The sequence below is a fragment of the Ixodes scapularis genome, unplaced genomic scaffold (assembly GCF_016920785.2).
Source record: "Ixodes scapularis isolate PalLabHiFi unplaced genomic scaffold, ASM1692078v2 PGA_scaffold4__175_contigs__length_147842914, whole genome shotgun sequence".
In the NCBI taxonomy this organism is placed as follows: Eukaryota; Metazoa; Arthropoda; class Arachnida; order Ixodida; family Ixodidae; genus Ixodes; species Ixodes scapularis.
In genome coordinates this window covers 64,172,830-64,192,493 of record NW_024609879.1, presented here as the reverse complement: position 1 = coordinate 64,192,493, position 19,664 = coordinate 64,172,830, and the positions used below count along the sequence as shown (strand labels likewise).

The 19,664-nt window shown below is 49.4% G+C and overlaps 1 protein-coding gene across 1 annotated transcript in view; it reads right to left on the bottom strand.

The window, feature by feature from the left end:
- LOC8024071 (uncharacterized protein CG43867) overlaps window positions 1-19,664 on the bottom strand; it is a 115,894-nt gene that overhangs the window by 67,714 nt on the left and 28,516 nt on the right. Inside the window, exons 6-10 of the mRNA XM_029974480.4 lie at window positions 14,050-14,191; window positions 11,449-11,512; window positions 9,288-9,385; window positions 4,846-5,047; window positions 2,146-2,288 (exon numbers count right to left, since the gene is read on the bottom strand). Coding sequence (XP_029830340.2) covers window positions 2,146-2,288; window positions 4,846-5,047; window positions 9,288-9,385; window positions 11,449-11,512; window positions 14,050-14,191 — 649 coding nt within the window. The remainder of the gene's footprint in view (window positions 1-2,145; window positions 2,289-4,845; window positions 5,048-9,287; window positions 9,386-11,448; window positions 11,513-14,049; window positions 14,192-19,664) is intronic.

Sequence of the window (19,664 nt, the reverse complement as noted above, 5' to 3'; positions counted from 1 at the left end):
CGTGGCTGTGCAACATCTTTGTTTCCAATCAACGTATTTGCAGCTTTTTAGAAGCCACAAAAAATGAGTATCATATCTCTTTTCTATTTTTAATATTGTGTGCATGCCTTCAATTACCACGACTTCGATCATATTTGGCGGTTGTGTTTTCGGTGAAATGACACTCGCAGTGATGGAAGCAGCATTTGACCTTTTGTAGCACGTTCAGTAGCGGGCAAAATATTGGTTTGGAGCACCCACTGACATGTCTGGAGTGGACGCCAACAACGGTTATCAGATCACTTGAAAATAAAAAAAAGTGATTGCATCTCTAAATAGTGCATCTATGATTATAATTGACGGTTTCTCTTGGCTACTGGTGCATATTATTTACTAGTTTTGGTAATAAGAGTAGATAGGACGCCAAAAGAACACAAGAGCTTTCTTTTTAGAAATAAGGCTTTGGTCTTAGTAGATTCCACTTACGATGGTTACTAAAACAATTGTCGAATAATAAAGCATAGCGCAACCCTTCAGTTGGAATACCAACCCTTCTCCCCTCCCCATTTTACACTCGTTAGTTTATTTATTCCGTAAACATGTTTTTTAAAATGCCACCAAGAACCAGAAAATCCGTCACACGTCAATCAATAAAAATTTAACGCATAGCCCAAGTTCTGTGAACCTACCATAGTCAAGGCCCTAATAATATAAGCTAAAAAATAAAAAAGATCCCCCACAAATATGATGAAAAGCTACGCTTGTGCTTTAAAAGTGGCACTGTTTTCTTAGCAGCTTTGAAACCAGGCTGAAGTCAAATATCAATGCTGTTTCTATTGACGGCTGCACGGTAACAACCTTGACTCAAACATAAATCCAGATTTTTTTTTTCTTTCTTTCTTAATGCATATTTCTTCTTTTTTCTTTTTTTCTTCTTTTTTTTTTTTTCTTCTTTTTTTAACGAGTGATTAACCTAGAATCAAGACCAAAGTAGGTAGACCTGCAATAGTGCTGAGCATAATTTCCGAGCCCATCGTGCTGACCCAGGCGCTCCCCCGTGTCAGCTACTGCTCCTAGCACTTGGGTGCAAAGCGGTGAAGCCCGACGCGCACACGCTGGTGAGACTTGCTGAGAGGTGGCACCGAGGCGTGCGGCAGACATGATCGTTCTCATCAGGGGTCAAGACCCTGGTTCTGTCTTATCACATGCAGCCGCCATCCTACCATCTTATGCAGTCTTTTCTCGTAAATTTTAGCTCCTGACGTCGCCCACATCTTACGGAAATTTTAACTGGGACCTAATTGGCAATCAACCCGCCAGCCCATCAACCGGCAAGCACGGTAGACGAGCAATTTGTATGCTTCATTTCACAATAATTCAAAGCACAGCCCGAGGATGCGAGCCAATGGAATTAACCAAACAGCATCAAAGCGCGACATCGTGGCATTCGTCCATCTTCCTGCACACGTGTTCTTTCATCGACAAAGTGGAGCGCCGCGAATGTTTCTAACTTGCACTTTAAATATGCGCCTTCGAGGTTGCACATGTTCGAGCCTTTGACTGTGTTCTGTCCTAACATAAAACAAACTCTACGGTGTGTAGAGACGCTGTGAAATACATATATTTGTACCACTTTGTTCTTTCCTCCTACTTCTTCGAACATTAAGGGCAACCAATAATGACATATTGTTATTTTTTGCTTTGCCGAAGCACGTCTCGGAGCAGGTGTGGCCAAATTCTGAGCAAAAGTAGCATTTTGGCGCAAGATGTAGCATACTTTCCATGATGGCGCAATTTCAAGTAAATGGCGCAGCACTTCCATCACTGCACTCGCCCAGTACAAGCCCAGTACCGCAGAGGCCATGAAAATTGTAGGAGCGAACGCAAGTGTCGTTGTCGTCGCGTCGTCCCCGCTCCTGCCTGCCAAAGCTTCCAGGAAACGTCAAGCTGGAGAACGACCTACAGCGGAACAGGCACCCGTTACATCCGCCTCATCTGCCTTCCAACCGCCAGGATCGCAGCAGGCAGCGGCACGACACGAGTGTGACGTCGTCGGGAGCGAGTCGGGGGATCGCATCTGAGGACCCCGCAAACACACCGGCCGGAGAAGCGTTTGAGGCACCACACTTTCACGACCCCCCGTAGGAACCGCGTGTATGCAGGCACCTTTCTGGGGCTGGTGATCTCCGAGAGCCGCACCGGCCGTGGCGGGGGAAACGGGTCCACCGAGTCCAGGCTGAGGGTGTCCGTGGACACCGCGTCCGGGGGAATGGCGTAGTCGTCCGACAGCACCGACTCCACCGACGTCTCTGCGGGCGATGCACAACAATATTGGGTTGGAACGCTTCTCACTTTAGACGGCCTAACTGGTGATGCCGTGGCCCAAGTAGGCTTCAATGCAGAAAGCAATAGACCCTTTACAAAAATACCAAAACACCGCGCGCACCGCACGACAAATTACGGAGTTTTCGGTAGACTCCTCCCATCGTCTTTCCTGCCGCTACCACGTGACGTGCGCGAGCAGGCGCAGGTTACCGAGGCAACAACGGTCGAGCGGCCGAGTTGGACAAGTGCACGGAAATGGGGCAAAGGGTATCACATCGGATAGCTTGTGAAGCTACCTCTTTCTCGTCCCTCTCTTTTGTAGTGGCACCGTCGTCTGCTACACCAATGCTTTGTCGAACCTAGTCGAACCCCACCGCGGTTGCGGTGCAAAATAAATAGACTCGGTGACACTGCACGACGTGAAGGTAAGTTACGATGCATTACCTACTCAAATAAACTGAATTGCTTCAACTGTCGCAATGCGTTTACGCTGCCACAGGTATCGTTTTGGTTTGGGTTCATAACGGATACCCACAGACGTACAACGTTCCGGCGGATGGCTGCCACAACTCGCGCGCAGTCGCGGAGACGTAATGAGAAAGCGCATGATCTGTACCGAGGGTTCCCAAAATCTCCTGCCATCGCGGCGCTGTATCTTTAGCAACGGGTCAATTTAGCAGGAAGCTTCTTTGTGGCAGCTTAATTTCAAGCACAAAAGCAGGCTTTTTCTTTCAAGTCTGTTCTTTGCGAAAGCAAAGAACAGACTTGACTCACGGACACCGCAGTTACTCACGGACACCGCAGTTTCTTTGGGGTCGTGAAAATTACCTCACAGTCTAGTGCAGCTCATACAGTAAATACGAGCACTGACTGCGTGAGCATTTAATTTTGGCTCGTGACAATCACTGCCTCAACATGTATTCGTGTAGTGGCTGGTGTTTGGTCGCTGGAAATGAAGGGAACAGCTAAACCCCAACTACCATAAAATCCAGTAAGGGCAGCCTCACCCAAAAGATAGCCCATCCCATTTTTCTGGATAAACATCCGTAACATAGGAATTCCGAAACATCGTCCACCCCCAGTTCCTATTGTACATCGCACGACGTCCGACGGGAATGCCATCAAGCGCAAGATCTGCGGTACCGGTACGTGTGACAAGCGGGTTCGCAACAGGTTCCCGCGTTTTTTATCCGCAATCTGCGCGCGCGATGTCGGTTCTCATGGCCCGCAAGTTTGGCCGGCTTCCGTGTGTTTATGGTGCCATGAAACACGGATCTGCCGCATCCACAGTCTGTGGCATCTTTTCCCGTGATGCGCAAGTTCATAGCGAATTCCCGCGTGTTGGTCACATTGTGAAACGCTAATTTGCCGTGTCCACAATCTGCAGTATCAGTTCCCGTGTCAACAGGTTTGTAGGGAGTGCCCCTTGTGCTTATCATTAATATTTTATGAAATTTTCATGTCTCATCTTCAAAGATAGTCCACCTCATTTTTTTCACCATTTACATCTTCATTTCGGGCGGGTGCCCTTACCGGATTTCACAGTATGTCTGCAACTCAGCACCTGCCCCGTTTTTGTCAACCTTGGCACATGGAAGTGCCAACATATACACGAGCCAAGAACGCCCGGTGACAACCAAACAACCAGCAGTGAAGCCTAATTCAGGCATTTACTCAAAAGCTGAGGTCCAAAGAAGCGAGGTGAAGACCGAACGACTGGCCGAGGAAGCTTAACTCTGAGTTCTTGTTTGGCAGTTTAGGTTCAAGATATTCAGGTTCTGGCCAAAGTATATCAGGTCCAGTTATACCTTGGCTTTGTCGAGCTCTTGGGGCCTTACACTGCCCGACAAAAAATCAGCTGTCTCTTTGGCATATCCCAAAGGCGTTCTCCTTTAGAACACCTTTGCTCACGGCCGCCCAAAACCGGTCGATCGTACACATTACGTACACACTGCACCAAATGGATTGTCTCTGTACTGGCCCCAGTTGGCCGCCGTCTAATGGCAACTGACCTCCTGTTGCTGCTGAGCCCGGCACTCTCGTCCTGCAGCCGCATCTTTTGCTCTTCCTCTCCACCCCGCTACGCCCGCCATTGTCGGGCCCAGCAAAAACCCAACACAAAGCCCGCGAGCGACAGTTTTAATAGTATGTAAAGTCTGCTTTGATGCCATTCGGTGCACACTGAGGAGACTCCTCGCTCCAAGTATAGATTCCGACTGCACATGGAGATTCCGACTGCAATTACCTTCATACGATTGACGGCTGCATGCTCTGGACTTCACATTATTAACCCTACATCCAAGATTCGGGCTAGGAAGCGCTAAGAGGTGGCAAAACAAAATTTCAAACCAAATTCTCGCCCAAAGATTTGTGTCATGATTAAACTATGTGGCGAAAGATCACAAATAACAACACTGAGACAAGAAAGATGACGCGACATTCCGGTTTGAGACGTCCATCTCAAACTGGCCTGCCCATGCTCTCGCCCTAGTCTTGAAATCGCCACGGCTCCGGCAAAGCACGCCGCCGGCGGGGACTCACCCCTGTGAACTGACTTGGTGGGGGAGGGCAGGGGACCCCTGGAGCCCGGCACGGCCGGCGGGGGGCACCCTCCCGTGGGGCTGCCCGCCGACAGGCTCGACTCCGTGTCCGCCCCGCTGGTCGTAGCCCGCGTGTTGTCCTCGTTGTCCGAAGAGTCCGACGAGTCACCCGTGAAGGGCACCGACCGGATCTGGGACGCACGCTGGGGGAGACCGCACAGTTCCCGTGGGCCGGAAAGCCTATCAATAAGCCTGCCCTATGTACTTCACCTCTCAGATAGAGTTTGAGCTGTGTCATTGTACCAAGTATTCACGAAACAAATTTACCGTAATATTCCTAGGGATGCTCCACCCCCGAAAGATAACCCAACCCCATTTTTGGCTTAATTTGCTATTTTTTTTTTTTTAAGAACGGAAGATAGCCCGCTTGTATTACTAATCGTAGTGTTTGTATCAATAATGAACTCTGAGTAAATGCAGCTAGTTAGCTATGGCGGGATATAAGCGAACATGGCTGCCTGGAAAGTATGATCATCTTTGCTTCATTGTCCCTCGCAGCGATAACAAGTTTGGCAGGAAAACAAGGTCAAAAAATATAGTTTTAGAGAGCAGCTCTTAGGGGCCCGTTCCTGGCTTGAGCGGCGTCGCCGTCGCCGTCGGCGCCGGCGTAACCAAGGTCACCCCAAGGTCACATGACCCCCAAGGTCATCCCAAGGTCGCATGACCCCCAAGATCACCGCAAGGTCACGTGACCCCCAAGGTCATGTGACCCGCAGAGGTCACGTGACCCCTCCCCTAGGGTCATGTGGCCCACAAGGTCACATGACACCCAAAGTCACGTGACTCCCCAAGTCACGTTACCCCCCCCCTCCCCCCCCCCCGAAGTCAGTTGACACCCCCCCGAGGACCACCCCGATGACGTCATCATCACTGATGACGTCACCAGCATCCGCATCGTCATCGTCATCATCACTGATGACGTCATCAGTGACATCACCGATGACCTCACCGGCATCCGCATCGTCATCATCACTGATGACGTCATCAGTGACGTCACTGATGACGTCACCGGCATCCGCATCGTCATCGTCATCATCACAGACGACGTCATCAGTGACGTCACTGATGACGTCACCGACATCCGCGTCGTCATCGTCATCATCGCTGATGACGTCATCGGAGTCCGCATTGTCGTCACTGATGACGTCATCAGTGACGTCACTGATGACATCATCGGCATCGTCACATGACCCCCAAGGTCACTTCACCCCCCCAGTACCCTTCCCTCCTCCTCCTCAAGAGCCGCACTCTAATTCGGTGTTACAGGGAGTTGTAAACGGCTTTCACTTTTTTTTTTCTTACTTTTCTCGAATGTACACAGAAAGTTAGCCCACTTCTTGTTTTCATCCGATTCGCTCTCGATTTTAGGTGGGCTTTCTCTCGGAATATTATGGTACGCTGTTTGCTTTGCCGCGAAAGTCAACTGTACTATAGCGAACAGTATGAGCAGGAACACTGGAGCGCGTCGCCTTTGATACACGCTGAGCTATCTTGGGGCTGAAAAAACTGTGGAGTAGAGAGGGACTGTAAAAGTGTGTGCACTTCAGCGTGCCCACCCATGAAGTCCCCCTTCTCTCCACCATGCCGTTTTATCGGCTTTGAGGTAGCACAGCGTGTATCGAAGACCGCCTGCGCTGGCTTTCCCGCTCGTACTGTTCGCAATAGTACATCATCAAATGCTCTGCCTTTGCCCACACGATCTGGACTAGATATCAAAGTTCCCAAACACGCCGCTATCCAATCCAAAAGTTTCGAGCAATTTAATTTCCAGTAAAGAAATGGGGCCCATTCCTGATAGCCGACACCATTCACTCGTAGGCTTCATCGGCTGCCGTCGTGTCACTAAAAAGTTTCAAAAATCGCTTTGGAAACAAACATTAGCGGTCGGGTTTTGTTTCCAAAGCAACAGTATAAAGAAAGGGTCAATGCGCAGGTTTTTTTCTCGTCTACCGGGAGCACGTACAGTGCTTGCAAGCTGTTTAGGTTTAGAAACATCAAATAAAATTAGTGAAGGCAAAAAGATGTCACCTTTCTTCCATTTGGTTTCATTTTGGTGCATCCGCTTCTGCCACATTCCTGCGGCGTCAGATTCTCTAACCGTAGGTACTTTACGAAGCCTCTCCGTTGGGTCACGAGCTCTCATTAATTTGCAGAAGCGTCGGAAGCCTGAATCGGAAGAGCCAGCGCTCCACTCGTATGCCAAGTGAGAGTCACGTGCGTGGAGCGTCTAATTTGAAGGCTATAAATAGCCCCAGCAAAGCAAAACATCGCGCCATAATAAGGTTTAGAGTCTGCCAAAGACATAACAAATACCTAGTAACACCCCCCCGCAGTGAGCACAGTTTTGCGTTTGAAGGGATGGTGCAACGACATTCGGTTGGAATTTTTTTTTTTTTTTTTTTACTTTACACGAGCTTATTGGCACTAGTGCGACCCGAGCGTACTCGCATGCAACACCATTGACCAAGAAACATCTTTGTTGCGGTGTAACTTAAAAAGTAAAAGAGAGCCTTTTCTTGCAATCTCTCCTTCACAAAATTTGAAGACGTAGTTTGGACGTCGCAGTGTCAGCTTACTCCCCCTGTAAGGATATTTGAAAGCGGCTCGTAGAATCGGATCCGAACATCGCGTCAGCACTCGATTTGGGCTCGCGGTAGTCAACAGCTCGATGAGCATTTGGGTAGTGGCTCGTGCCCAATGGCTTAAATGACGACAATAGCCGAACCCTAGCAATGTCTGGAACTCGGTGCATCGCCTGCACCTTGGCAACCCCGGCAAGTCGTTACAATAAACGCTGACAGCATATAATCAGCTCCAGATCACACGACCGCCTGTTCTGGCGGCTAGTCCAGGAAAAAAAACGCCGCTCGTTCTTTCTTTAAATTGTTTTTGCAACTATTGCTGCTCGAGGAGAAAAGCTAATGCGTGTTTTATAGGTTACTAACGTCAGGCATTCCTTCTAAGCGGTATTTACACAGAGTACAAGAATCGTTGCACTGCCACTTTAGGCGGTCATTTTAAAGTGTGCGATCCCCATTGTGCACATACGGTGACAACAATAGATTTGGAGGTTCCCATCTAAATGCGAAACCGCCTCTATTTGCGCCGCTATTTGTTACGTCCTCGGGGAACTGTAAACATTGCAATCACACCCTACTTCATCTCGCTGAAGCCATTTATGGTTCCCCAATTAGGCACTCCGTGCGCAGGATGTGCGCAAGACGGTCGTTTCGCGTGGCGGCAGGCTTCGCGACGGTGGCAATGGAGCACCCGCATTTCCAACTTTGACTTTTCAACGCTTCTCGGAATAGAATTCAGAAGACAGGAGCTCGTCGCTCGACGGACGGGCTCCGTAAACTACCGCCGTTTCACGGTCCGAAGACCGCCGGAACGTTACGGAAGCAGACGCGCCTGAATGAAACCGAACGGAAGGAAGGCAACAACTTTTCGCCGTCAATATTTCCATCAGATGCTTCTCGATCTGGACAGGTTGCAAGCCAGTTGATAATTGAGGAACACCCTGAATATTGACTCTATCTTTTACTAGCCCTTTAAAAAAAAAAAGAAAAGAATTACTGCAAGATATTTTATCCACTCGCATAATGAACACTCTTTTGCTCGAAAAACTGACACATATTCAGGGGGGCTACGCGGGGCAAAATTTTTGCATTTACACACTTCGTGGAAATGCCATATTAGGTGCCAATATGACACGGCAAGGTACTGTGGCACGTCTCCACTGATGGAGGCACACCCACGGCTGGTGGGAGGCGCGCCACAGTAACCATGCTTTATAAATTGCGGCTTTTTAGGGCGCTTTCGGCGTGCCTTTTGCCGAAGAAAAATCGCCCTACAAAGCTCACTCAGCACGGAGAGCAACGCAACCATTTTTAGGCCTAACCACTTTAATGATTTCATTATCCGAAAGCGGACCACAGACAACAGTGTGTTTGTTGACATCAATGCATACGATAAGCGAAAAATGTCCGGGGCTGAACAATTCCTAGACCCAAGCTTCGTCAAGTGTGCGCGCCGCTTGGTTTCACGGTTGATCACTTCTACAGCTACCACAACTATGAACTTGCAGCCATTAAGAGAACGGCTTGGCTCGGCTTGACATGGCCCGACCGCTTGGCGGCAAAAGAAAATTGGCTTGGTGGCTAGCTAAATTGGACGCGATTCGAGACTTGCGGAGCCGAAAATTGGAGGTGCGTTCATTATGCGAGGAAAAAAAGTTCAAATATTGGTACCCGTTGTGGGGGATGTGTTCATTATGCGAGTGCATTCATTATGCAAATAAATAGGGTAGTACATTTTAAACGAGGTGAGCTGTGGGTGCGACATGAAGCCCCAAAGAAAGAGGGGCAACAGATGGGGTCTCACGCCTTTGACGGCCGCATACACCGGAACGCTGAGCTCGGAGAAGGCACTGTTCATCCTGCTGTCTGCCGCAGACGACAATCCGTTGATGCTCGACACGACTGTAAGCGGGAAAAGTGCACACAAGTGAGCAGACACTCGGAAAGTTTCAGGAGAAAGTTCAGAAATGTTTGGGGTTTGAAGAAACTCCTAGAAAATTTGCCTCCTTAAAGGGCAACTCCGCTTCATTTTTGGTTTTGAAAAAACAATGCAGACCTTTTCAGTATCGCCTAGGAAGACCACACGTGAAATGTTACGACGCAGTTCTGTCTAAATGTTTCTTAAACGGTCCGGCAAACTTTGCAACTCGCCAAGTTGCCAAAATCGGCTGACTTGAGCAGGCGAATTCAGGCGCAACCAACAGTGCAGTCAAGGCTACGTCATGGGCGGAGCCAACATTGAGCTAAACGTCATTATCATGGCCCCCTTTTGCTTGTTTTCACTTCTCCGGGTGAGCGTAGCGCATGACGTCAGCAACGTTGCCTCTCGGCACTCAGCGGTGTCCACGTGATTGGTGTAACTCGCCTGAGCAGCGCGTTTCTTGGGAGCCGTCCGGCCGCCCGCCGTGGTCCCGTCGTTACCGCCGTCTTCCACGTCACAACCGCCGTCGTCGTCTCACCGATTGTGATTATCGTCTCTCGGAGTTTCGTCCACACTACGGACAGCACGTGCGCAGACTTATGCCGCAGTTGTGCAGACGTCGTCGAATGCCGTAGACACCAAAACGTGGTGAAGAGTGCGGTGCAGACGACACTCGCGCCTGCCACACGCCCGCCCCAATCCCGCCCGTCGTTGGGCCGAGGATCACGTGACATCTCGTACCACATGATGGCCATGCACTTGGCGACCCGAGGCCAATGTTGCCGGGCGGAGCCGAAGTTTCGGTTTCGATTTCCGATCGTGTTTAAAATTAGATTTAAAAATATATATCCCATTTTTCGCAAAACAAACGACGTAGTGTGTTTTACTAGGGCTTTTTAATTAGAAATCAATCATTATCCCGAAATCTTCGAAATTGAGCGGAGTTGCCCTTTAATTGCTTGGATAGGACATGTTCATAGGTGTGTAGAAATAAGCGGTTTTTGAGCTCTAGACCAATAGTGGTCAGGCCGAATATTTTCTAATCGAATAGTAGTTGCTGCGCCTTCCTCCAAGTCTTTCACTTCGGTCGCACCATGCTCGAACGAACGTCATTTCCAGCAGTGGGAAAAGCCCCTAACAGCTATCCATGTAAAAAAAAAAGAAGTCAAGGGGTTTCTTTTTAAACTTTTTCTTCTCAAAATGAACACCCCAACTTAGACAAGGTTGGCGACCGATTACACGGACACCAAACTTTCACACGGGCTCTTATCATTTCGACGTCACTCACCCCTAGAGCTAACATGCATAACGGGGATTGAAATTTTCGACACCACTCAACTTGGTGCTCTATTTTTCAAACTTGGTTCGCACAGTCTGTACTGTCTGCACCCACGAGAACGTCACCGTGAACCGGGTCACCATCATTTTGATTTTGACCTGTAGCCTCGACGCCACGACCTATGCAATAAGGAACCTGGACTAAGGCGTCCCATATTTTGGTATCTTGACAACCACCATGGGCGCCGTTCGTCACCACAATGACCACGACCGCGTCCACCGTGTTCTATGAATGCGACAGCTTCCTTCCGACAGGTCTACTACTAGCGAAGTGGTCCTGGTTGGTTGAGTGTTGTCTCCGGGTGGTACTAAACGACTTTAACTACGTCTCCAACCAGTCACCAATAGAGGCAGCAAATATGGCGAAATGACAATTGTGAAAAAAAAAACAGCAATTACCAAACAAAGGCAAAGTGGACGACACAAGGCAGAGACGCAAGAATTTAATATTTCTATCAAACAAAGAGGAAATTGACAACACACTGGGCAGAATTTGCGAGAAAATTTAAAATTCCAACAAAAATCATTTTTCCAGGCTAGTACTCAGATGATTGGATCCTTGTCTAGATCGAAAAAGCAATCAGCAACAGTAACCGGCAATTACAGGCCATGCGGCACAGTTGCCACTGTGCCTTCGCCAAAGCTTCCTTTCGAACGCCCCTTAGAGAGGTCTGCTCACTAGATAAAAATGTCCCCAGACACTCACCTGATGGCAGGGGGTTGAGTGACTGCGTGATACCGTTGACAGCCACTTCGTAAATACGAGATTCCTGAGGGAAAAAAAGGCAGCGCAGAATCAGGGGCCAAGTTACCATGACTCAAAAGTGTTATAATAGAAACACCACAAAAACATAAAACCGCAACTGCAGATTTGAAAACAGGCCCCATCAAGCAATGTGCCGGATTCGCCTGATCACCGGATGTTCCTTGAACTTCTGTCAGATGTACGCTTTTGATGCGGCCAAAGTTCAAACTACCATTAGTGCCCAAAAACATTACGTTGGCTACTTGCTCGAAATGTGATGGTTCCTCTCTGTGTGTTTGTTATACGAGCAGTTTTAACACAAAATGTGTTTTGGGAGCAGTTTCCAAGCTTGGAGCATCGCAAAATATTGTAACGTAAATATGATACCACAGCCAGCTGTCTTTTACTAAAGACTTTCCCTCGGTGAAGATCAAACCTCTGACCACTCGCTCGGTTAGGTAGGCTCTTCATAATTCAAACTCGGATAGTTTGTGCTTCCGGTTAATTCTAACAAATTTCAAGATTTGGGTTGTCCCACTACGTTTTTAATGTACTTAGACAGAGTCGCTTCATTCAAACGGCGTTTTCGTATAATTTATACTTCTTGTTCTCGCTGCCCCGTTGGACGCGCTTCCGCGGGTGCTGCTTCTCCACACCGCACCGGTGCTCGGTAAGAAGCACGCTCAATGAGGCTAAAGCAGGGGACAGATGAGCGACAAAAACGGGCGCCGTGCAGCCGTTTCCATAGCCACTTGCGCAGACGCAGGAGATTCAAGTTTCAAAGTTAAATAAAGACGCGGGAACCCGCTACAATATTGCCTGTCACGGAAACCAATATCGCTCGCGCAGATCATGGACAAAAACACGGAAATACGCTAGAGAGTCGCATGTCACAGAAATAAATACCGCAGATTGCGGACGCAACAGAATCGCATTTCACTGCGCAATATGCACGCGGGAACAACTCGCGCATGTTACTTACAGCTAAAAATCGATACTGCGCGTACAGATCGCGGACCAAAACACGGGAATCTGCTACGAACTTGGGAACGGATACCGCAAATCGTGAATGCAGCAGATTCGCATTTCACGATGCAATATACAAGCGGAAACTAGCGTGTTACGCGAAGTGATATCGCGCGCAGATCGCAGACAAAAACGCGGAAACCCGCTATGAACTCGCTTCTCGGATATACCAGTACCGCCGATCGCGCGTGCCGTTGATGCGCGATTCCTGCAGACATCGCCTGACGTCCAATGGGAATCGGGGGGTGGGCGATGTTTCGGAATTTTGATGTTACAGATATTTAGCCACAAAAATGAGATGGGCGATCTCTCGGGGGGAGGGCGCCCTTACGGGATCTTATGGTAGTCAACAAAACAAAACATTTTTGCAGGATGAACAAACTTAACTTTGTTTTAAGGTGCCACGTGCTGCGTAAACAGTCCACAATAAACAACATTTTTCACGGATGAATAAACTTACGTCATACATCTCTCCAATGTTTCATGTGTGGCATTAGTAGGCATGTGTAAAAGAAATCATCAACAATCTGGTTTGCATGTGTAGCCATCCATATTGCAGATCATTCATCTTGCAATATATTTTGATGAATTTGCGATATAATTCAAACTTCCGATAATTCAAACAAAATTTGTGGCGTCCTGGAGTTTGAACTAATGAGAGTCTACTGTAACTGGATACCTTATTTCCCGAGCTAGCAGAGCTCCTTTGATTAGCATGGGTGTATATTTTCGTGGTATCTTCGTACTCGTGCTGCCGCAAAAACGTTGTTGCCCCAATGGTGGGAAGAGCTCAAAACATGCTGCACATTCTGATCCAGACTTTTTCCGAAGGACTAAGATTCAATTAAATTTCTTTGTGACATCTGCTCAATTACCGCGTACATAGTTCAATTTTGTTGTTGTCTTCTTTTCTTAATCGTGCCTGAAGCTCTTTCGAAGGGTTCCACTATGTACACATATTTGAGCAAACTTTTTGCCCTGAGCAGGAGCTTCAAGGAAATTCTGCTCTTGAGGATATCTTGGGCAAAGGCGTGTCTTTTTAAAAACCGGTTCAACTGGCTAGGCCATGAAATAGAAATTCGTTGGCATTTTAAGGGCATAGCATTTACAGGGCTGGCTCTTAGCAGAATTCATGTGCGTGACATGTAGCCTCAATGGTGATGTCAAGCTGATGTCGTCGTAGCGTTAGCGTGACATTACGAGCGTTTTAAAAGGTTTCCAATGACGTCCTCCCGTGAAACCAGGAATGATCTCACGGTGCTTGTGCGACGTCGTCAGTGTGACCGTCGTCACGCGACACCGCAACGTCACGAGACGTAAGGTCACACGACAACCCGCTTTTCTGATGGTCATGTGACACCAGGCCTTTGAATGACACTGCGACGTCATGATGCCACGACCCCGCAGAGAATGTATAAATACCACGCATTTAGAACACCTTTGGGATGCACCAAAGAGACGGGCAGTTTTCCTCCGGACGATGCAGAAATCACCGCTTCGAAATTATTTGTGGGTCGAGAGCGCCCCTCCACTGACCCAGGAAGGGAAGCGGTGCAGGGGTGGCGTGGGGGGCCTCCCCCCGGGCCTGGGGCACCCCCCAAAGTCGGCCAGCTCTTGGCTCGGGGTGTAGATCTCTGCGTAGTCGTGGTGCTCTTCCTCCGCCGACACCATGGCCGTCCTGCGCCGGAATCGCGGGAGGAGCAATCCTTTCAGTGGGGGCAGTGCCATGATTTTCGAACTTTGGCCAATTAATTGCGAGAATTAGTCCGTGTCACCTCTAAAATGAAAAACAGAAAACCGTTTTTTTTCTCGCGCAAGCTACTTTCTAGTTTAAAAAATTAAGCAAACCGAAGATGTAAGACATCTCTTAAAATACCACTAAAAAAAAATGTTTAAGTTTGGTTGGGAATACATGTAAAGAAATTAATTTTATGCGAAAAACAAAAACAATTTTTAAAGCAATATTGACGGCGCAAAATTTATTTTAAATTCTGTGTGCAAAGTCCACGATATCGCGGAACGGTCACACCCTCCATTTCAACGTGCCGGCCAAGCCGATCCGCACCTTCTGGGAAGACTGGCGCACGTGGGTTGTTGCGTGGCAAGGAAGAAAACAGACAGAGAGGCGGAGACGTTTGCAGATAATGAATGCTTTTGATTCCCCCTCGTAGCTCGCTTTGTAGGTGCAGCCCATAAACCACGTAACCCCGATTGAGCAGTTGCCCCCTTGTTAAATACTTCATTTAATAGATCCAAAATGGAGCCTGTGCGACAGCAGGTTCACAGGAATGTCTCCACAATGGCAGTGTCCGAACGCTCTGCTCGTGGCTGGTGCGCGCTCCTCGCTCGTGCCGATGCGCCGGTCACCTCGTACACAACATCCCTCCCTTCTTAGAGCCGGTCGCCATAACGATCGGGTGGACGTCTGGTTCTCGGCGGGTAGGCACTGCTAGGCGCTACACCCACATTGCCAGAATTTGCGTTCGTTGTGGCTGCTTGAGGCGGTATGTTCTGTTCTGTAGGACGACCCGGTGTGCAGTCGTGACCACCAATCGACCAGGCTGCAGGCGGAGTCAATGGAGACGAGCATTTTCTTATGTGGTTTAGGTGTCGCCGGACATTTCCCCCAGCTGTTTGAACAAGCCAAGAGCGACGGCCAGTTTTTTTTATCAACCTGCCGTGTATCCACTTGGGAGTCCCTCTGAAATTGAGGACAACCACATGTTGTCCCTCCTTGAAAATTCTGGATGCAGGCAATGTTTCATCCACTTGTTTCTTTTCACTCTCTGGAGAGGGCATCTGTCGGCTGATGTTTGTAGCGAGTTCTCGTCCAAACATCATAAAAGCGGGTGTCTTCCCGGTCGAGTTAGAAACTGTCATGTGTTGTTTGTACAGTAGCCTCGCTATTCGCAACGACAAAAGTCCCTTCTTGTCCTTTGCTAGCCCTTGCTTGAGTTCATATACCATCCGCTCGGCTTGGCCATTCGTTGCAGGATGATATGGTGAGCTCGTCACTGCATGTATTCCGTTGTTATGATAAAAATCCATCATTTCCTTTGAAACAAAAACTGCCCCGTTGTTGGACACAATCTTTCGAGGTAGTCCGAAAGTTGCAAACAGAGCCCTCAGCTCTCTGATAACTCCTGCGGTCGTGGCCGTTGTCATATAGCGCACTTCCAGCCACTTTCTAAAGGCGTCTACGACGACTAAGAACATCTGCCCTTCCAAGGGACCCGCGAAGTCCAGATGAATTGTGTCCCAGGGCTTGGACGGATGGTCCCACGTTGGAAGAGGAGCCTTGTTGGGAATCGGTCTGGACTCCTGACAGGCAGCGCAGCTTTTTACCGCCTTCTCAATTTCCTTGTCGATGGCTGGCCGCCACAGGTGACTATGGGCTGTCATCTTCATGGCTACAATTCCTTTGTGTCCTGCGTGCAGGAGCTTCATGGCATCAGCACGTGCAGCCTCTGGTATAACCACCCTTGATCCCCAGATCAAACATCCTCGCTGTGTCGACAGCTCGGTGTGCTTCTTCAAAAAGGGCTGGAACGTTGCCTCCTTTAGCTGATGGAGGTTTCCTTGCTGCACAGCTTGAAAAAGACATGACAGTACTGGATCGGCTTGTGTCATTTCTGCGATCCGCTCGGCTGTGAGCGGTGTATCCATTGGTGTCTCAAGCATGAGAACGTCTCCTGGAGGACATGGTTATCCTCGCTCACAGGCAAAGGTAAGCGGCTTAACGCATCCGCGTTTTGGTGCTTTTTTCCTGGTCTGTAGACCAGCTGGTAGTCGTAAGCTGAGAGCTTGACAATCCAGCGTCGCATTCTGGGAGACAGAACCTGGGGTACCGGTTTCTGGGAACCTAGGACCCCAAGTAAAGGTTGGTGGTCAGTGGCGATGACCACTTCGTGTCCAGCGATGTATTGATGGAAGTGGACCGCTCCAAACACCACAGCCAGCCCTTCTCGGTCCAACTGGGAGTAGTTACTTTCAGCTTCACCAAGTGTTCTCGACGCGAACGCGACGGGAGCTTCTGCGCCGTTTGGGTCCACTTGGGCGAGCACAGCTCTAATGCCATATGGCGAAGCGTCGCATGACAAAAGAAGCGGCTTTGATTCATCGTAATGGACAAGAGTTGTTTTGCGTAGCAAGAGCTCCTTAAGTCTTTTAAAAGCATCGGAGTGCTCTTTCTCCCATCTCCACGGTACATTTTTCTCTAGCAGCTTGTATAGGTCATAAGCCACTGTTGCCCTGTTCTCCATGAACCGATCGTAGAAAGCCAGCATCCCAAGGAATGACTGGAGAGTGGCCTTGGAGGTTGGCTCTGGCAAATCCTTGATTGCCTTTAGCTTGTCGTGTGTGGCACGAACCCCTGCTGCGTTGATTCTGTGTCCCAAGTAGGTCACCTCTGCAACGCCAAAACGACACTTGGTCTTCTGAACACGTAGGCCAACTTCTCGGAGCCGTGTCAGGACGGCGTCTAGACGTTGCGCGTGTTCTTTCGGTGTGGCGCCGGTGACGATGATATCGTCCAGGTAGGCACTGACTCCAGGTAGTCCCGCCAACGTTGTTTCAATGCACCGCTGAAAAATGGCTGGTGCTGCTGACACTCCAAAAGGTAGGCGTTTAACCCGATAGAGCCCTTTGATAGTATTGATCGTGAGTATATCAGCTGTTCTCTCAGTTACCTTCAGTTGCTGATAGGCTTGCGCAAGGTCCAACGTTGAAAATACTTTTCCTCCACGGAGCTTCGCCAGCACCTCTACAACGGTAGGTAGAGGATACGCCGCATTGCGTGTGACAGCGTTGATGGTGCTGCGGTAGTCTCCGCAAAGTCGTATTCCACCGTCTTTTTTTCGTACTAAAACGACGGGTGTGGCCCACTCCGAGTGTTGTGTCCGCTCTAGAATGCCCTGGTCCGTGAGACGCTGCAACTCGGTTTCAACTGCTGGTTTCAGCGCAAATGGCACCGTTCGTGCTCTCAGGAACTTTGGCACAGCCTTCTCTTGAAGCTCCAGACTGACTGCCAGGCCTTTGAACTGGTTCAGGTCACCATCGAAGAGTGGAGCGTGTTTGCCGATGACATCCGGCAAGCTATTGTCGAGCCCGATTTGATGAACGCCACTTAGTCCAATACCAAAAGGTTTAAACCAGTTCCGTCCGAGTAGATTGCAGCCGGGACGCTTCATCACCAGGAGTGGTAACTGCGCTCTGAAGCTCTTGAACTGCACCGTAACCTGGATCGCGCCCAGCGATTCTAGATTTTCAGCTGACCAGGTGCGCAGGGCAATGTCCTCTTACGTGAACTGGGGAGGTTGTGTGGGCCACGCCGATCGAAACATTTCTTCACTGATAAGTGAAAACGCTGCCCCCAAGTACACCTCGAAACGAAAAAGAACATCCTCAACTCGTAGGTTCACCATGAGTTTGTCTGTCGACTGCCGTCGATTGTTCAGGGAGTTGAGGTCATGAAGTGAGCTTGCATGGCTTGGTTCATGAGCAGTCAAATCGCTCGTTTGATTTGTATTGACATCGTGAACCGTGCTGCTGCCAGCGGACTTTTTTTTCTTCAAGCAGGCTTTTGCTATATGTCCCACCTTCTTGCAGTATCTGCACGTCGAACTCTTAATTTATACGAGTTTGGACTGTAAGGCTCCTCGCAGCGGTAACAAGGCGTTACTGTTGTCACTGGGGTCTCTTCACGCCGTCGATCTGGCAGACGAGACGTTTCTGCTTTGTTCACTTCTTTGAAGTCTTCTTTGATTTGACGCTGATGGTTTTTGGCGTTTTCCGCTCGCACGGCTATGTCGAAAGTCTTAGAAAACGTCAGGTCCCTTTCGGCGAAAAGACGCTGCTGCAGATGGTTGTCTCGAAGTCCGCAGACGAAACGGTCTCGGAGCATGATGTCCATTGGCAGCATAGTCATGTTGACTATAGATGGTGTTGAACCGCTGCCAAAGGTTCCAACTGATCCATCCGAACCGGAGACACCGGATGTGACAGTCGTAGCGGTGGTGGTCGCGACAGGTTGAATCATTCCAAAATTGCAGTCCGCCGCAAGCTTCTTGAGGGCTGCGACGTATGCAGTGACAGTTTCGTCCGGTAGCTGATCTCTGCGTTGAAATCTGCACCGGCTGAAGAGTTCCGAGGGGCGCGGATCGAAATGGGCTTGAAGCATGGCGACGATTTCGCGGAAAGAAAACTCACTTGGCGTTTTCGGTGCTGCCAGTGCTTTCACTGTTTCGAACGTGGTCGGGCCACACAGCATCAGCAAAACAGCACGTTTCCTTGCATCGTCCCCAAGGCTGTTGGCTTCGAAGTAATATTGTAGCCGCTTTGCCCATGACGGCCAGCCCTTGCCGGAGAACTCCTCCATGGAGCCGTGAGTAGTCATGTCTACTGAGGTACAAGGTCCGTTGTCTTACTCGTCGCCAGTTGTTAAATACATCATATAATAGATCAAAAATGGAGCCTGTGTGACAGCGGGTTCACTGGAATGTCTCCACGATGGCAGTGTCCGAACGCTCTGCTCGTGGCTGGTGCGCGCTCCCTGCTCGTGCCGATGCGCCGGTCACCTCGTACACAACACCCCTCTTAAATCTAGGCTCACTTACGAAACGCAAACTTTGAGTGCCAACATGGTGTCGTGCGGGCACCTCTGCTTACTTCGTGTTTTGTGTCGGTGTTGCTGGTTGGCGTGGTCACTTTCTGTGCAAAAGTCTGACTTCGCTCAAGCACCGATTCAGCGAATCATCGCCACTCAACGATGGCAAGCGTGCGATCGCTGCGTTGCCGACACCTCGACGGGAAAGAGGAAGGCGATTTCTTTGAAACAGAAGCGTGCCGTCCTCAACGAAGCGCGCACAAACTTAAAGAATGCCGCTTCACCGCCAGCGTCCTCCGAGGCGGCCATCGCAGCTATTGAAACAGTCTGTACGTACCTGACAAGATCTCTACCTCGACCGGAGCTACTCGCATATTAAATGCACGCTCAGAGAGCACGTGCAGGGAAGCCTCGACCGCTTTCTGCAGGCGCAATAGATGTGCGCCCCAGGCGACCCGCGTTATTCTTTTTTTGCCTATTACGTTTACAGTGTCAAGATATAACGAAGAAGCGCATATAGCGAAGAGATCTCTGATTCCCGCCGACT